General features: G+C 42.6%; 1 protein-coding gene across 3 annotated transcripts in view; it reads right to left on the bottom strand.

Moving 5' to 3' along the window:
* Window positions 1-4,396: 4,396 nt before the first annotated feature.
* EYA2 (EYA transcriptional coactivator and phosphatase 2) overlaps window positions 4,397-12,945 on the bottom strand; it is a 102,271-nt gene continuing 93,722 nt past the window's right edge. For 2 of the 3 annotated variants that reach the window (XM_050907118.1, XM_050907119.1), the window contains 5 exons: window positions 11,744-11,904; window positions 10,606-10,720; window positions 9,875-9,996; window positions 9,002-9,102; window positions 4,397-4,970 (listed from right to left, as the gene is read on the bottom strand). In XM_050907118.1, the coding sequence (XP_050763075.1) occupies window positions 4,890-4,970; window positions 9,002-9,102; window positions 9,875-9,996; window positions 10,606-10,720; window positions 11,744-11,904 (580 nt within the window). In that variant the 3' untranslated portion in view covers window positions 4,397-4,889. The remainder of the gene's footprint in view (window positions 4,971-9,001; window positions 9,103-9,874; window positions 9,997-10,605; window positions 10,721-11,743; window positions 11,905-12,945) is intronic. The other variant, XM_050907121.1, reaches the window with a different exon arrangement.

Here is a 12,945-nt window from a genome sequence, read left to right as displayed (position 1 = left end):
CAGGGCCTAGAGGTGACGGGCAAAGCAACCATGCCCAGAAAGGCTGTTTCTGATCCCTCTCTGCTGGGAGAACTCCCTGACTCTCGATTCCCAGTGACAGCACAGGTCATGAATCCACCTTCATTTCTGAATGATCTTTGTTGTGGCTGCAAGTTTTGCAGTAAGTGTGTTGCTTCTTTTGTTACTTCTCATTTTAAGTGCTCAGTAAGTTCCCTGTTCTCAGGATAAAAGCCTTCACAACTGCATTTGCTATTGTTCTTTGCTCATTTTTCAACAACATAGGTAGTTGAAACTCAGGAAAAGGTAAAGAATCTCCAGGTTTTGTTCTACTCACATTTTACATATTGAAATAAATGGTATGTCATCAAATTTTGTCTGTTAAAAGTAAACTACTGTCTTCTTCTTTAGAATCCTGACATGCAAGAAAACCTTATGGTGAAAAGTGGAAGAGAAAGGATGCTGTGAATTATTATGATAAATTTTTGCACAGTACCTTGTAAGTAAGTCTGTTGAGTATTTAGATACGAAGCTCTGGTCATGCTGAAGCTAATTAAAACTTCAGGGATAAAACCTTGGCTCTGGTGAAGCCTACGGTATATTCCTTAAGAACAACCACAGTAAGTGAGGAAGGTCCTTACCTGACAGAGAAGACATGACAGAGAAATGCCAGAAGAGAAGGAAAAGGTAAGACACCAACATTAAACACTCCTAGGAGAAGCGGGAAGAATTGCTCTGGCCCTTGGTACCCCCTTCTTGGGATGACAGGCCATAGCACGTATGTATGAAGTAATTTCTCTCTGTGAAACTGCAGTGTTTCAAGTAACTGCAGCAGACCGTCAGCACTTGTGGTGCTCTTACAGCAATAAATCCCACTGCATACTTACAGTAAATTGGCATTTGAAACTCCATCCTTTCTGAAAAGCATGTAACAAGTGAATTACTGCCCTTAATTTCATAATAATAATGCAAGGATGAATGACGTCAGATTTTTCTCCTGTCTCCGAGAAATTTCTGGCCCAAATAGGCAACCTGCATTATCCATATTTTTCATTTATTTTTCCAGGAAATTATTGAAAATGCAAACAGTAAACATGCTGTGAGTCTGCAATAGCCTGGAAAGTACCTTTAAAGTGCTGTAAAGTATTTTAAAAACAGTTTGTGGTGTGTGCCTTTGCTGTTAACTTAAATCCAATTTCTACTACAACAGACAAAATACTCGGTCTGCCTTGCACTGCTGGGGGAAAAAAACCCAAATCAGCAGCTGCTCCTGAGGAAAAACCAGCACCTGGTTTCTTTCCTCGACCGCAGCCTTGCCAAATCCACGGGGCAGGCTTCTCGCTGTCTCTGACGGGCTTTTTAAGCATTTATACATTGTGCTTATCTGGAGGGGCTAAAATGGAGGCAGCGCAGATGGCTGGGGCAGCCTGGCACGAGGCTGCTGCGCTGACAGCAGGTGCTGCCTCAGTCCCGACTGCTTTGCTGATACTGTCCCCAGCTAGCGGAAGGCTTACACACTCCCCGCTAGCCCTTGGCTTTGCTCTGTTTTGCGGTACCTGCTGCCTGCTTGAAAATGACTTGATTTTTCACTCTTCTGGAACAGGGTCCGACGTGGCCTTTCTGCTCTGCTGCAGCTGAACAGGAATGAACATTTTTAAGGGGTTTGCATGACATGATTTGAGGTGCAGATTGTTACCACTTCTAGTGTTAGCATTTTAAGTCCCGGATTTTTCAGAGAAAAAATACGTATGTCTGGGGCCCAAGCGGTGGCAGAGGCTTACATTAGCAATGATGAAGTGTTCCCCCTGGCTGCCAGGTGAGACTCTGCTTCCTTTACAAAAGATTACGAAACCTGTTAAGATTATGGCGTAGAAAGGATCTGAACACGAAATTATGGGAACATTAGCAATCAGTAATTGGTAGTTTTAAAAAGCCAGTTTCTTTTACTCTGCAGCATTGTATTCATATTAGTTATCTATAAGGAAAATATAGAGCAAAGGACACTCTTGGAAATGTGATGAATATGTCACATCAGTGTATAGGTGGTGGGTTTTTTTTCTTGTTTGGGAAAGTATTTTGATCCTTGAAGTGTTAGAAAGGAGCTGTGATAGCAGCTACTGCGCCCTCATGCTTACAGTCCCATTCAAGACTTCAACACATATTATCTCACCAGATAGATCTTTCACATCCCCTTTTCTATTTAAGATACAAAAAGTCTGTATTAAAGGTTCAGACGTACTAACATACTAAACATTTTTTGACAGAACAGCTTTTGGTATCAGCTATACATTTTAGTAATGGTACTAACGTGACTTGCTTGGTTTGTTCACCTCAGATTCAGCTATATTGCAACTTATTTGGGAACCTTGTCACGTCATAGTGGTACTCCAGTCTGGTTAGTGATGTGACCAAGAAAGGACTTTATGCTGTAACAATGCAGAAATACATAAAAACACAGGTGAAAGAGCCGAGCAAGGCCTGTACAGGTGTGTGCGTGTGTTCCCAGGCCTTTTGTATGTTCACGAGTAAGAAGTTGTTACCGATTGCCTCTTCTAGCCATCACAGATTGCCTGGAACAGTACATCCTGATACTCCTGCTGTAGTGAGAGATGAACGTGTGCCACGATCACTGGAAGGAACTGGTAGGCCTGTCTGACAAACAAGTGTTCCTAATGCTGGTGTACACCACCCTCACCAGCTGCGTTACCTGTGGGTAAGTAAAAATCATTAGCTGGGAGGAATATGGAGAAACCACTTATAGCAATGGTACGCGGAGCATGAGCAGGCACTAACAGAGAACAGGCCTCTGCCAAGAACTTTGGAGACAGAAACAAGAGAGCTTGAGAATCTTTAAATAGATTCAGAAAGCAAAATCTTCTAAGAAGCTTTAGGAAAAAAAAAATCAGTACTCCGATAATTGACTCAATTAAGGCAGGTGTTAAATTTGGAATTTCAAGGAAGAGCAATTAGCTGACTGACAGGGTGTTAAAAGCTGAAGTTGTGCTTTCTTAGGAGCCTGCCAGCCCTGGCATTTGTTCCTCTTTCAAAGGTTTTATTTACAGGTGTGCTTATCTTGCAAGCATCAGTCAATTCTGCATTGAGTTTGATTTCCTTGACTTGCGATAAAACTTCCTATTTGTGGCAGCCTTACAGCTGGAAAACCTTGAGGGAAAAATTCTGCCAGACTTGCTTCTCAGCAGGCCCTGAGATAAGCAACACCTCTGCTAGAAAAATCGCATTTTATTTTGTTTTGTGTTGTACTCAGCCCAGAGAGCAGCTCTTTGCAAATGCCTCCAAAGCATGTACTTAAAGGATGTTTTGTTCATGCCTGCTGTCGACAAGTATAGCTAACATGTTTTACAGCTGCCGCATGGCTGCTACCTTTTGAGCCAAAGACTGAGATCAGATTATTTTGAGATCAGATTTTCTGTTTTAGTCTGGCAGAAAATCCTCCCTCAGATCTAGCAGCGAATCTGTTTCCTGAGGTTAATGTTTTTAGATGTTAGGAGTATCACTCAGGCTTGTGTAGCACTTGTGTCACACTTGCAACTTGTGTAACCCTTACTTATTTGATCTTGATTCACACATGATGATAGATAAGAGGATGGTATTACTTGCTGCATCTCTCTAACACCTGGTTCCAGTGAGGCTCTGATCCTTCTGAGGTTATTTGGTGCCACAGCAAGCAAGAATGAGCAGTTTTGAAAGTGAATTAGATTCATCCAGGCCCAGAGAATTGAAATATTTTGACAGCAAGAATTAACAGGCCAGCTCAGCAGAAATCCTAATGCTGAAGCTTACCTGTAGATGCTTTTATTTACATAAAAATAAATACGCACAACTGCAGTATTTGCTTGCCCTTTATCTTCCTTTGCAGGACAAGTTAGATTTGCTGAGCGCCCACGTTCTCTCCCAGTGGACACAGTCGCTGTCTTCAGTCTCTGCCCCACCAACAGACAGAACAGCTGGCTACAGACTCCATTTTGCACCCGAGGGGCTCTGTTCAGAGTCCTTCTAGCCTAACCCCACCTTGAAACGGGCAGTATGTATTCTACATATACCTCTAGATCCAAGAGTGGCTGGAGAGAACAGAAGGCAGGTAATCTAGTCCCCCAAAATGTAAACATGTTTTTATTTAATGCCTTTCACTCATCACAAGGTACTTTTTCCCCAACCCCCAAAACCAAGATGGCAGCATAAGGCACCGTGTAGACACATGCACAGTCCACATACCATCTATGTAAGATTTAAAAACACAGCTATAGTTCTTACCAACAGTACCATGTGTCCTTATTATTAATGTACACAATATGATTTTCCCCAGAGTTTGTTCTGGAGAAATGAACTATTAATTTAGAATGGTAAGACTTTGCCCACCCACCCACCCCAAAAAGCCAGATTAAAAACACAGGTACAGAGCTTAATACCAGAGTAATGAGATTAGTTCATAAATTAAAAAAATACAAAAGAAAAAACCCAACAGTTTCACTCTTATTTTCAGAAGGTCCCATGTGATGTACTGTGCAGAGACTCCTTACTATGTCCTCTTCCCTTTCAAAAGCAAGAAAACTGACAAGTAGACCCAAGACTTCTAGTGTTTGTCGTTGATGGCAAAAAGGCAGTTACAGCTCTATGCATCCGGCTTAACCATATAACTGCAGGATCCCCAGCGAGTTATCTGAAGGCTTTTCCTCTGTCCAAAGGAAGAAGGACTTGATACAATGTTCTTTGGCTGCAAGTTCTTAAAGGCTTCCATTGAAAGGGTTCTCCTTCAAAAAAAAGAAAAACTGCAGTTGCTGTGGGATTTTTTTACTAAGAAAATGTTGAGGAATAGGTGGAACCGATGTAATAGTTTGAGTGAAGCCCTCACAGTGCTAAGATGTTGGGGTCTGCTACAAATATTCAAGTTCCAAGGCGTGCCGAAGAGCTTCCAGGTCAGCGTGACAAGAGATTCTCCAGAATGGCATGTTGTGCTAGAGTGAAACCAAAAGAGGGTATTTTTTGGTTTTTGTTTAATACTGAGATCAAAACAACTTTCTTAGTTTGCACCCTCAGGAACAGAGCTTTGTACTCGGGCCACCAGATTGTCACGGTGTCACAGGCAAGGAGGCTCATCTTAGAGAGGAAGGAAGGAAGGGAGTGGGAAGTGTCTATTTGCTGATATGCTTCTCCTATGCAGAGAGGAAGACAGATCCTCCACAATTTAGGAGCGTCCTGCTTCAGAGGTGATGGAGGATGCGGGCTGACTTTCTGAATGTACTAGCTACTGAACTTTACTCTCCCATTTTTTTTTCCATGGATGAATTAGGAATGTTTCTAGAATTGCAATACTTCTCAAAACAATTTTAGGCAAACAGCACTAGTGAAAGCTGTTGTCAGTGCTTCACAGACAAGTAAATGATATACATCATAAAAGGCAGTTATTAAAATTTATAAAAATGTAAAGAGAAGAATAAAATACCAGACAGAGTCAAAATGCTTCCTAACCATTCCCTTTCCAAGTTAACTGGAACAGTAGGTCAGACTGCATTTTCTGTAAATGTAGGAACTGGTGTCATTGCTCAGATCACTTATTCATTTAGTGGAACACTGCTGCCTCAGAGAAAGGTGCGACAGGCTTGTAAGACAGCCTGACCCCAAAAAACTTTCCCAATTCCTGTTTTTGAGAGACTACCTTATATTCTTCTCCAGCCTCCCTGTTTTTCAGTTTATATTTACTGTGATAAATCTGAAATCATGTATACACATGTCCAAGTTCTAACCAGCCAGTTCCACTTGAAACCTTAGCATCTGGACAAAATCTGGAAAGGTCAACTACCTGTGACCTGCTACATCTTCTTTATAATATCCTGATCAATCTCTTGAAAATTGTGAATATACTCTAGGAAAATAAGACTTGCATCTGAAAGAGGACGAAGTATCAACTTTTTAAGTGCTGTGAAACAAGTGCAGCTCAATTACGTGGGGGGACCGAGATGGAAACCGTCATCTGGCAAGGTACAAACAGTACTCTGAAAGCACCATTGTAACAACATAGTTCTGCAATCCTTAGCAATAGCTACGACCCCTGTGGTTGCTTGCAAAGAGATAACCGCAAAATAATTAGAACTTGCTTTTAGATGTGAAATACAACTTTTCTTGGTATGTGCTGGGGAGCCTGGGGTTTGAGCTGGGTTTGTTTCTTCTCCAAAACAGTTAAAGCAGTTTTACCTTAGATCAAAGACATAGCTCATTTCTGCACTTAGCTTTTATAACAACATTTGGGAGTGTGATTTTCTTAGCTTCCTCCCAAAACACTGGTCTTTGTACAGTCAGTGATAAGGATGCAGTAACAAACATATAGAAAGCCTTAACTGACAGAGCTTACTCCCCTTCCAGCATGGGAATAAAATTTCTGAGTATTTTATCACTGTAAATAATTCAACTGTAAACATACTGCTTCTGGATAAGTAGCTTAGACAAAGCTTTAGAGAATATATACTTTCTAGACAGATGATTCTAATGCAGGGAGATGTTCCTTTTCCAAGTGTACCTACCTGCGTAAAAGAAACTCCAGTGGTTCCAGATGTTTATTTTACAGAGTGTCTATTTACACTCCTCTAATGTTTAAATACAACTCAAGCTTCCCTCTGGTATGCTGCCTATCAGTAAACAAATGTTTCCTTCAAGCTATTTATCAGTGTGTGTAGAGACAGCAAGCAAACACAGACATCTGAAGCGACTGGAATCCATTGCTCTGCAATTTCACTTTAAGGGGAAAAGTTATTTCCTTCTCCCTCCCCCTCCCCTGGTTGTTATTAAACCCCTTCCGTTAAATTATCTATTTTTCTTTCTTAAACGAGAAGGAAACTGGGCCTCCCAGCCACTCCTGTTGTTCAGCATTTACAGATTTATCACTCATCAGACAGGTGAAGAAAAATGACCCACTAAAATGGAGATACTATCACTGCTGTCGGCAAAACAGTGAAAGGCTCTCTGCCTGTCCCCCCCGTCCCCCCCCCCCTTTTTTTTTTGTATAAAGCTCAGGTGTGTAGAAGCCTTGACTAATGATTGTCATCAATCAAAGGAGGCAACAGCCCAGCAAAGAATGTGCTCTACTAATGGGAGAGCTGCTTAGGCCAGGAGACACAAGCAAGAGGGCTCTTGAAATCCTGGCATAGAAGATTGCTGAACCTTCCCACTTCTTCATAGAGCCAGAGAGCCGTTGCAGCCTTTGATGCCGTCATGTTCACTGACCCACTACCTTTGAAGTATGGCACTGGGCTGTCAAAAGCAGCAGACTATTATCACTTCATTCCCAGTCATGCATTTTGGACTTTTCTCTGACAACTCCTTAACCCTTCATGAACTAGAGAACCATCTGCAGATTTAGCTAGTTTTCTAAGGTGGGTGTGGGTATTGTTGCTGCCATTGGCCAGGGGAAATACACTATTAAAAAAGAGGGTTTCTGCTGCTTTGAAGATGACTTGAGATACAATTCTGGGGACAGAACATGTGCCCATCACCTTATTTGCTGGGATCCCTTTGTTTCTGGGCTTGTGCACCCAATGAGCTCAAATTCGCTTGGAAAGCCTTTATAGAATCTTCATTCAGAATGAGATATCAAGTCCTCCAGCATAAGGTTCAGCTGTATAGCTGAGTTCCTGTGATGTAAATGTAGTATTCTGTACATCACCTGAGCTACACCAGTCATCTGTGTGCCTATTAAAACTTAACTAGTTTGCTGAAGATGGGACTCATGCAGTCAGTTCCTGCATCTCAACTCATGTGCAATGCTCCTGAAGCAAATGCAGCTCAATCATATTTCTGCAGTCACATCAGGAGCACAAGACCCAGGATGCACAAAGACATCTTGCAAATAATGCTTGCCATTAACAAACTGTATTCCTGTCCCTGTAAAGCCGAATAAATGGAGATTCCAGGCAGGTTTCTGTTCTAAAGTTTAGGAAGCTTTAGGCTGTCCGATTCTCATGTCGTACAATTCAGCTGACGTACCCGACTGCTTTCCTTCAGGTCTTTGGTTGTTGCTCTCCATGTTTCTACCACTCCTGCACTGATATCCCACGCATATGGCACAAGGTATTCCTTGCTGTATCTCTAGCTGCCCCTCCACCCCCCAGCCCCCCCTCAATCGCTGTAAGCAGAACGTGAGCTTTTGTCTTCTCAAATTTTGCTTTTATCTCTTCCAAGCTCTGGGGTTCCAGCTTCTCTCCTCTTACAGTCTACCCAAAACAAAGAAGCTTCAACTGGTCCCTAAAATTCCAGTTCTCATTTCCCAATCGGTGGACTGCGGATACTAATGACTGGAGGACTCAACTGGATGCACAGGTTAGTCCATTTAATTCTTTCTAAGGCTACCTATGGCAGTGGGCCACATCTATGCAGTGAGCATGAAATACTACCGAGGCTTGTTATTCCTGACCATACTGCTTTCACCGTTTCTGTTCTGCTTTGTACATCTTCCCAATTTCATTTTGCTTGTGAAATTAATCACATTGATCCATAAACCATTGATAAAGGCAGCAACTCAGTACTAGTCCCTTTGGTATTCGCTCTAATGACATTACACCCTATGATCTCAATGAGTCATAAATATAAATACATGTATGTATATATGCATATTCTAATAAGTAATTCAAAACTAATTCCAATAAATTGGAATTTACAACAGCAACATGTGTAGATCAGAAATTCACCCTGCTTGCTTATCTGAGATCACACACTGGAGTTTTCCTTTTCATGTGTTTAAAGCCATCTTTATTAAGCAAGAATGATTCCTGGAACATGTGACACAGCAACTACCTGAAAAATTGCACTAGCTGCCAAGGTGGGGCGATTTACAGTACGAAATGTCTCACAAGGTTGTTGAGTATTTTGCATACTAAGAAATGAGACCAATTGTAAACTGCTTCAAATGGAGGGAGCTTCATTAAAGGCTTAAGTAAAGAAAGGGTCATTGAAATGAAAACTTGGAAGAATCCAGCATGGCATCCACAAACTGTACCTTTTTTGCTCCCTGTTCCTCTTCAACACCATCTCCTATTACAATGTACACGGCTTTCCTTCCGAACCTTTGCATTATTCTTTCAAAACAGCTCTCTTTCCCTAAACAACAAAAGAGAAGACATGTTTTTTTATCTGGACACATACAGCAGGTGGGGCTAACATTCAGGTACTGGAACTGGAGTTGGGACCTAATTGAACTTGCTGCTACATTCCTCCTTTTCTTTTGAAATTAGGCCCGAACTGAATCTTCATCTGAGATGGAGTCTCTCCATCTCATGACAGTTACTAGCATTTTCTTTATCAGCCAAGGACTTCGAAGTGCTGCCAGTTTTCTGTAAGCTTTGTGACTGATGCACTGCTTAGACCAGCAGTTGGTAGACTGATGTGACATTCACGGTATTCAGTTTCAAGAGCCCTCTTCTGTTCATTCTGATTGCAGTAAAAACATGAAAATACAAACCTCAGAGGTTCAAACACTTATACCAGAAAGAACAGAACACAAAAAAAGCCCCAAGCCAACCCTACCAGTATGTGTTACTCACACAGCTTCATAAAGCTCATTCAGCACACTTCCTAGCTCGGTGCAGCTGAACATGCCACATGGAGTAGATGCTCCATAGAGTGGGTATTTTTCAGGCTTACTCCCCCATGGAGACACTTGGGAAGACTTTGATTGATTTTTTTTTTTTTTTCTTTCCAGTCTGTACTAGCGTAAGTGTGAGCAGTCAGGATGTGAATTAGAGATGCGTAAACACGGAGCTAAAAAATAAACCTCATACATTGCTTGTTGCAATGAGGTTGGATGGATGTGCCTGACTTAGGGACAAAACTTCAGTCTGTCTTTGTGAGGCCTAAGTTAGTTTGCTCTTACCTGTTTTTGTTGCACTGTAAATGTTTTCAATGGGGAAGACGGTGCCCAGTCCATAGAGGAGCACTTTAGCAAGAGCTGGTATAAGCTGAGTTGTGGTGACCAATACATTCACACAGTTAGGCCTAGAAAACAAAAGTTAGTAGATGTGGCAATCTGTGTTTCTCTCTTTTACTCTAGACTGAAAGATGGTAGAAGCAAGCCTTTCTTGCAACTGTAAGTTCCCAAGCCATTGGAAGATTATGCAGCTAGAGACAGATAATGTGAGTACTGGTAATGTCTTTTTATCAACTTAGTAGAATGAAAAAAACATAAAACTAGCAGCAGTGATGCAGCCTTACTGCATGCATGCCAGGATCTATCTTGCAGGAATTTAAACACCATATAGTAATGTCCGTGCTGGGTTCTTTGAGTGAACATGTTCAGGGACAGAAGGGCCCTTTTCTCCCTTTCCTACTCTTTTGTAAATCTGCTCACATGAAAAGTGTGCCACAGATGAGGTAGCCAAGGAGAGGCAAGAAAAAGGACTGGTTTTTCTTTTGCTCAGTTCATCATCTCAAGCTCACTCCAACCCTTGATAATTCAAGTCTGGCAAACGTGTGCAGACTGGCCTCCCACACGTTTGGCCAGCAAAGTCCTATAAATGTGTCTCGATTTGTTCGGGGGGGGGGGAAAAAGGGAAGCAAAGGAGATCCTGGATCAAGCCTGTAGGCAATTCTTTAAGCTGTTCTTACCGGGAATGTATCAAATTCAGCGCCTTCAGAGCATGTGTGAGCCAGAGATCAGTCAGCGCTTCAAGTTCTGCTCTTAACTGCAGCCAGGTTTCCCTCTTAGGAGCTCCTATTAAACCTGTAAGCAGGGAAAGCATCTTTGCAGAAGCACAGAAAGCAAGTTGCATGGCTTTGTACGTAGAATGCCAAAGGGCTCCTGTCTGTGTTCTGAACCCTCTCTCTCCCACTGCCCTTCTCTTGGCCTTGGTGCAGGCTGCTTCCCTTTGCCCACTGCCACGTCACTCCGAGGCTCTCCCTCGAGGTACGTGAGGCCCGACTGCAGCACACTCCTGTGCTACTGCAGCTCAGCTTCCTTCCTCTCTGGTGGAATGGTATCAGCCACCCGCACGCTGCGGGACCTTGTTAAAACACCTTTCTTGGACTTAGGATACAGCTTGCATGGGAAGTGAGCAAGAGGACGAAAGAGCCGTGTATAGCGGGGTAGTGGCCTGAGCTGAGAGACATCTGAAGCCAGGATGGTTTTGTTTCTCCTGAAAAGCTATGCACCATTTCCAGTACATGCAGGTAAGCTATTCCTCCAACCAAAAAAAAGGCTGTGGTGATACTCTGAGTTTTGTTTCTTTCTCCTTCTAGTCAGAGACCTGGCACTGATGTTCTAAAAGAGAAGCAGAGGAGCCTACTGGAACTAGCTGAGATGAAGGAACCCAGGGCATCCTGATATCTGGTGGTATTGTTTTGGGGGAGTTAAAAACAAGTAGCTATGATAAAAGAATGCCTTCAGACAGAGATCAGCCATATGTTCTGGGGGAAAAAAAGCGTATTTAGTTTTGAACTGTTTGCTTGCTTACTAAACATTTTGGAAAATTGGAGAAGGTTGCTTTCCTGCCAAAGAAATTACAAAATAAAGCCCCACACTCAGACTTGAGTCCTTGTCAAGCCACTAAACCAGGTATTTTAGCATATCTCCTGCAAATCCTGTACAGAAACTTATTTAAGGATGACTGCTGAAACACCTGCTCAGCTCACTGTGAAGTATTCCTATCACGATGCTCTCTACACCTCCTCTATAGATGTCCCTAGCAGGGTCAGAAGTATTTTGGAAGATGAAAGGCATGCTTGTGGCCTGGCCATAGACACTTACCCCCTACATTGTTTTTGTAGGTGTTGTACATCTCTTTCACCCGACGGTAGCGGAATGCTAATTTCCTCATCCAGTCAACTCCCCCATGAACACCCGAGCCCAGACATAGATTTGCACTGGCAGTTGAACTGTGAAAGCCATCCGCAGAGAAGTTATATGTGCTGGGAAAGAGAGGAGCGAAGGGGAGAGGTCAGTTTAATTCCGGTCTATACAGTGCCAGCAGGGAGTGGAAACAATTGAAAAGAAATGTGGAGACAAGTGGCAGCAGAGATATACGCAGGACATGCTGTACAGAACTGGAGTCCATCTCTAGCACAGTTACTAGCACAGATTTAAAAAAAGTTCTTACTACAAACACAACACAGGTTACTTAGCACTACCTGCCAATTCTGAGGTTCTCTGGACTACAAAAAGTCTGACTGTCCTCAGGTCACTGAAATTCCTCACCTGCCCCTCGTCCAGGCTGCTAAGGTAACTGCAGAAATACTCAAATCCTAAAGGAGAAAATTCTGGTGTTACCTTTCTGACTGCTTGGCTATATTGCTAAACAGGCTCTGAATGCACATTAGATCAAGAAAAAAAAATTAAGAAATTAACTAAAAGAGCCTTAACTGCCTGCAACATGTAAAGCTGGTTGGTTTTTTTTTTAAACTGAGTATTTCAAAGCAACTCTAGAGTAATGACCACAATGAACTGGGGGCCAGTGACAGTTCCACAAACACCTTAAACAGGCAGCTTCTCTGAAGGAAGCAATTCTGCCTTCTGCCAGGCATTTGTTCCTGTCTTCAGCCCTCCTCGATGTCCCTTTCTACATAGCAGCACAAACATTTCTTCAGCACTGAGGTGAATCAGATCAGGGAACTGTTCCAGTTAAAAGATAATACAGCTTAAAAAAAAAAAAAAAAAAAGTTGCTTTTCAGCTGGATCAGTTCCCTGGTTTGGGGGAGGGAGGGCACGCAAAGAGGCAGTACCAGCTCATGTCATCTTAAAATGTTTGCCAGATGACAGCATCAGGATGGGTTTCACGGTTTGAGCACGTCTCAGACTGAGCTGGGATGGAAAAGGGCAGCCACAGTTCATGGGGCACCGCTGGCTGGATCAGGTCACAGACCCAGCAAATTTGGACAAACTCAGCTTGAATCAGAGCAAGGGAAGGGACAGAAAGGCTCAGCAACACAGACCTACCCTTCTCAGCTGCAGCT

Source organism: Gymnogyps californianus, chromosome 17, assembly GCF_018139145.2.
Source record: "Gymnogyps californianus isolate 813 chromosome 17, ASM1813914v2, whole genome shotgun sequence".
NCBI lineage: Eukaryota > Metazoa > Chordata > Aves > Accipitriformes > Cathartidae > Gymnogyps > Gymnogyps californianus.
Note: the sequence above shows the minus strand (reverse complement) of the source record. Positions and strands in the feature narration are given on the sequence as shown.